The sequence below is a fragment of the Sinocyclocheilus anshuiensis genome, unplaced genomic scaffold (genome assembly GCF_001515605.1).
Source record: "Sinocyclocheilus anshuiensis isolate Anshui unplaced genomic scaffold, SAMN03320099.WGS_v1.1 scaffold552, whole genome shotgun sequence".
In the NCBI taxonomy this organism is placed as follows: domain Eukaryota; kingdom Metazoa; phylum Chordata; class Actinopteri; order Cypriniformes; family Cyprinidae; genus Sinocyclocheilus; species Sinocyclocheilus anshuiensis.
In genome coordinates this window covers 793,338-797,085 of record NW_015554362.1, presented here as the reverse complement: position 1 = coordinate 797,085, position 3,748 = coordinate 793,338, and the positions used below count along the sequence as shown (strand labels likewise).

The following is a 3,748-nucleotide window of genomic DNA, read 5'->3' as shown; positions in this document are numbered from 1 at the left end:
ATTGAACCCTTCTCTGTGGACACACTGTTTTAGACGTAGTGAGAGGACATTAAGAAACACAGATTTGGTATAATAATGCGAAAATTAAATTGAAGGTGATAATTGTGCTAAATACATTCTATTATTAATCCCTCATGACATTTAAAATTGAAAATATATATATATTTTTAAAGCTAATAGCAGTTACCCTTGCTGGACCTGTTTTGTCCCATGTCTCAAGAATGACTGACCTATTAATCTCCAATGACATAATCACCCAGTACATTTAATGACATACTGGTTCTAGTTTTACACATACCTGCAAACCTAATTTTGACCAGATCCAGAGGATGCAGCACTAGTGTGGACACCACACCTCCACTGAGACCTGCTATTAAATTCTCGATCTTCACATGACTGAAGAGTCTCTGCAGGCTGCCGGTGAGGGTCAGGGGGACAGGAGAGCCCGGGCTGGGACTGGGGCTCATGACTGCTCCCTTACTGCAGGTCAACACACAAAATCACCTAAGTTACTTTAACATGTCATGAACTGTCTTAATGAATCATTTTAAAGCATATAGGCCGGTAAAGAACTTTCTGGAATTTGTTGTTACAGCCGTTATGAGCCACTGTTTCAGCAATAATCAACGGGCTGCATGACCTTACCAGTTAATGTCAGATCATATGCAGTGACGGACAGCAGGGATGATTCGGAAACATGCTGAAACGGGAACATGGCGCTTTCCACAACACAAACTGCGCATGCGTACCATTGCACTTTCAAAATAAGAGTCTTTGAAGAGTACCATGACGAAACCGTCATTAGCGGACAAAAAATAAATAAAAAATAACTAACTAATATACTAAAATAAATTTTAAAAAGACCCACATTAAAAAATACAACTTTTTTATTTAATTTATTTTTGGACTAATCACACCATAACATTTTGTTGTAAAGTTTATTAATTAATGAGATCATGACTGTCAACAGTATATTCATTATTTATACCTTATTTTCTTCTACAATATGGCTTTTTTTCCTCTATTTTCCTTTTCTCTGTTATTATATATAATGTAAAATATGTTATTGTTCTCTGAATTTAAAAAAATTGTGTCATGATGAAATGATCATTAGTATAATCTGGTACTGAGAAACATTAAAAGGCATTACTTTTCAAATGTACTGTGAATAAAAGATGTATTATTTTCATAGGAGATTTTATTTATTTTATTGACCCGTCATTCATAACCAATTCATTAGACCAGTTAAGTCAAAATGTTCAAATCTCTCCATTTAAACAGGGGCGGTTCTAGACTACAGTAACTGGGGGGGCCAGACAGGGGCCACTTGTGCTTTTAAGGGGCACAATTTTAAAATTAATCTTAAACTACTTTAAGTAGCCTATTATTCATTCAGTCATTTTTCACCATGTCATGTATCGCTGCAATCTAGATGTAATCTATAACAATTTCAACTAAAATGAATGTTTCATCATGTTTCATTTATTTGACAAATAATTTTGTATTGTAGTGTCAGAGGCATCATTTTTGAGGTGGCACGAATAAAGGGGGGGGGAGGGCTCTCATGCTTGTCATATGACACACAGCAGCAACAAACAGATATAGGCTTATGTCTCTACTGAAAATAAAAATAATAATAAAACCATCACAGAAAATTGTAATGATTTCCACAACAAATAACATTACAAACCATCAATTTTTAACCATTAAAAATGTTTTTTTGCAGTGTGTTTTGGGACATATTCCATTAGGATTTATTGGTTTCAGGGGTTTTATTTTTTATTTGTTTTAATATTCCCAAAATATATCATGAAATATCTCGATTCTCAAATATGTGCAAGTAAATGCCTTTTTGCACCTGTAAAGTAGCCTAATAGTATTAATCTATTAACTTTGCATAAAAATTCGTCTTTTTACTTAAGTACCAGATATAGTGTCATACTATTAAATATATTTAATACGACTTACTTTGTATTTAATGTGAAGTTAATAAAAACATTGTACGTTACTAATTAGCCTATAACACTTTCATTGTACGAAAAGAGAGCAAAGAACGTTTACACTATCAAAGAACATTTTCACTTCAGTCCAGCGAATTCAAGCACTCTCAGAAACTCCCATAATAATCTCTAAAGCTGTTTACCTGTAAAATGAATATCTTACTTACATTCGTACATCTTCACTTTGTTGTTTCTGATGACATAATTAGCCAGAGATTTCAGTCAGCCTGCGCGCGCAGTGACGAAACAGCGTGTTTCAGCGGTGACTCATCTGAACGCCTCTGATTGGTCGTTGTATTCATAAACTCAACATAATAGTATGTGATTGGTTATAATGCGCAGCGCTTTAAAAAACGTGTGTGTCTCTGGCTCTGTGCCAGCCAGCGAACGCAGATTTGAATTAGCTGCTGGAGATGTTTTTCTTTTTTTATATGCATAGTTTACAGGACAAACTGCGCATTTCACAAATATAATTACACAAAGCATCGATTTTACATACAAAATGTCTAAATTAAGAATGATATAATAAACAGTTGTATGTATAATTATAATTACTTTATTCTATTAATAAAAACCACAACACAACGAAACGTATGATCAGTTTTAAAATAACAAATAGTAAAATGGTACCTTCATACTATTATATGATAAATAAATAACAATATATAATACAATAATAATATAGTTGTTACAAACCACTTCATAAGCATTTAATTGGTGGCACTTTTATTGTGTATGTAGTAAAAGTATTACGGCCAAAGCTTATCAGACGTCTTCAGACCATAAAGACCTCTTTATGCTGAACATTTCAGTAATTATAGATTCGGGTAATTAGGAAAAAATATTTAAATTATTTATCTCTCTTTCTGATCTGCTCCTGGGAGGCGTGCGTACGTGCTTAATATCGCGAGATTTATTGATTTGCCTGGCTATTCACCATAGCCGAGCCACGTACTTTGCGTAATCTGACTCCATTCATGTGAATGTTTCCTACGCCGCTGACGTAGCTGAGTTTTGCGGAAGTGGAATCAAGGGGAATGTAGGGCTGCCAAAGAACGGTCGGTTTCCAAAGCGGCACTTGAACGTTAATATTATGGGTAAGTTCCGCTCACTTTTACTATAATATCGTTTACCAAACATCGCCGTTTGAGTCTCGCTAACGTTTACGCGGCGTTTGTGTCTAGTCGAAGCATTTCGGTGGTTTAAATCGACGCTCGCTTAGTGTGTTTTGCTGTAATTTAGGTTAGTGATAGCGCGCGAGGCATTTCCTGTCAGTTTTTTTTCCCTCTCGTGAGTCATTGAAGAGCGAAAAACGGGTTACGTTCGTTAGAATTTAATCAATATTAACCAAACACACTCTATTTTCACAGCTTTTCTTAATTGTTAAATATTACTCGCACATAATTTGCAGTGATACTCCCTTTTAGAACACAAGCAAGCTAGTGTGGGTTAGCAGCTAATCACACAACAGCTGGAATAATGCAGTTATTTCATTTCTACATTTTGGTTAACATCAGTGGTGTTAAAACAGTCTTGAAGAGCCTCTGACGACCCTTCCGGCCACACTTGTATCAGTTTGTGAACTGGTTCACTTCTCGCGAGAGAGTCAGTGCGGTTGACTACCACAGATTAAAAGATTGAAAAATATGAAGAATTTAAACAAATTTACATAGCAAGATGAAATGGTCTATCCATGAAAGAGGACAACTTAAAGGGGTCATATGATGTTGCTAAAAAGAACATTATTT

General features: G+C 35.0%; 2 protein-coding genes across 4 annotated transcripts in view; one reads left to right on the top strand and one right to left on the bottom strand.

The window, feature by feature from the left end:
- Window positions 1-756, bottom strand: part of LOC107671446 (mitochondrial folate transporter/carrier-like) — a 7,488-nt gene extending 6,732 nt beyond the window's left edge. The window contains exons 1-2 of the mRNA XM_016464369.1: window positions 646-756; window positions 299-480 (exon numbers count right to left, since the gene is read on the bottom strand). Of these exons, the coding sequence (XP_016319855.1) occupies window positions 299-467 (169 nt within the window). The 5' untranslated portion in view covers window positions 468-480; window positions 646-756. The remainder of the gene's footprint in view (window positions 1-298; window positions 481-645) is intronic.
- Window positions 757-2,975: 2,219 nt separating this feature from the next.
- septin7b (septin 7b) overlaps window positions 2,976-3,748 on the top strand; it is a 20,510-nt gene continuing 19,737 nt past the window's right edge. Inside the window, exon 1 of one of the 3 annotated variants that reach the window (XM_016464368.1) lies at window positions 2,976-3,097. In XM_016464368.1, the coding sequence (XP_016319854.1) occupies window positions 3,094-3,097 (4 nt within the window). In that variant the 5' untranslated portion in view covers window positions 2,976-3,093. The remainder of the gene's footprint in view (window positions 3,098-3,748) is intronic. The other 2 variants (XM_016464366.1, XM_016464367.1) reach the window with 2 other exon arrangements.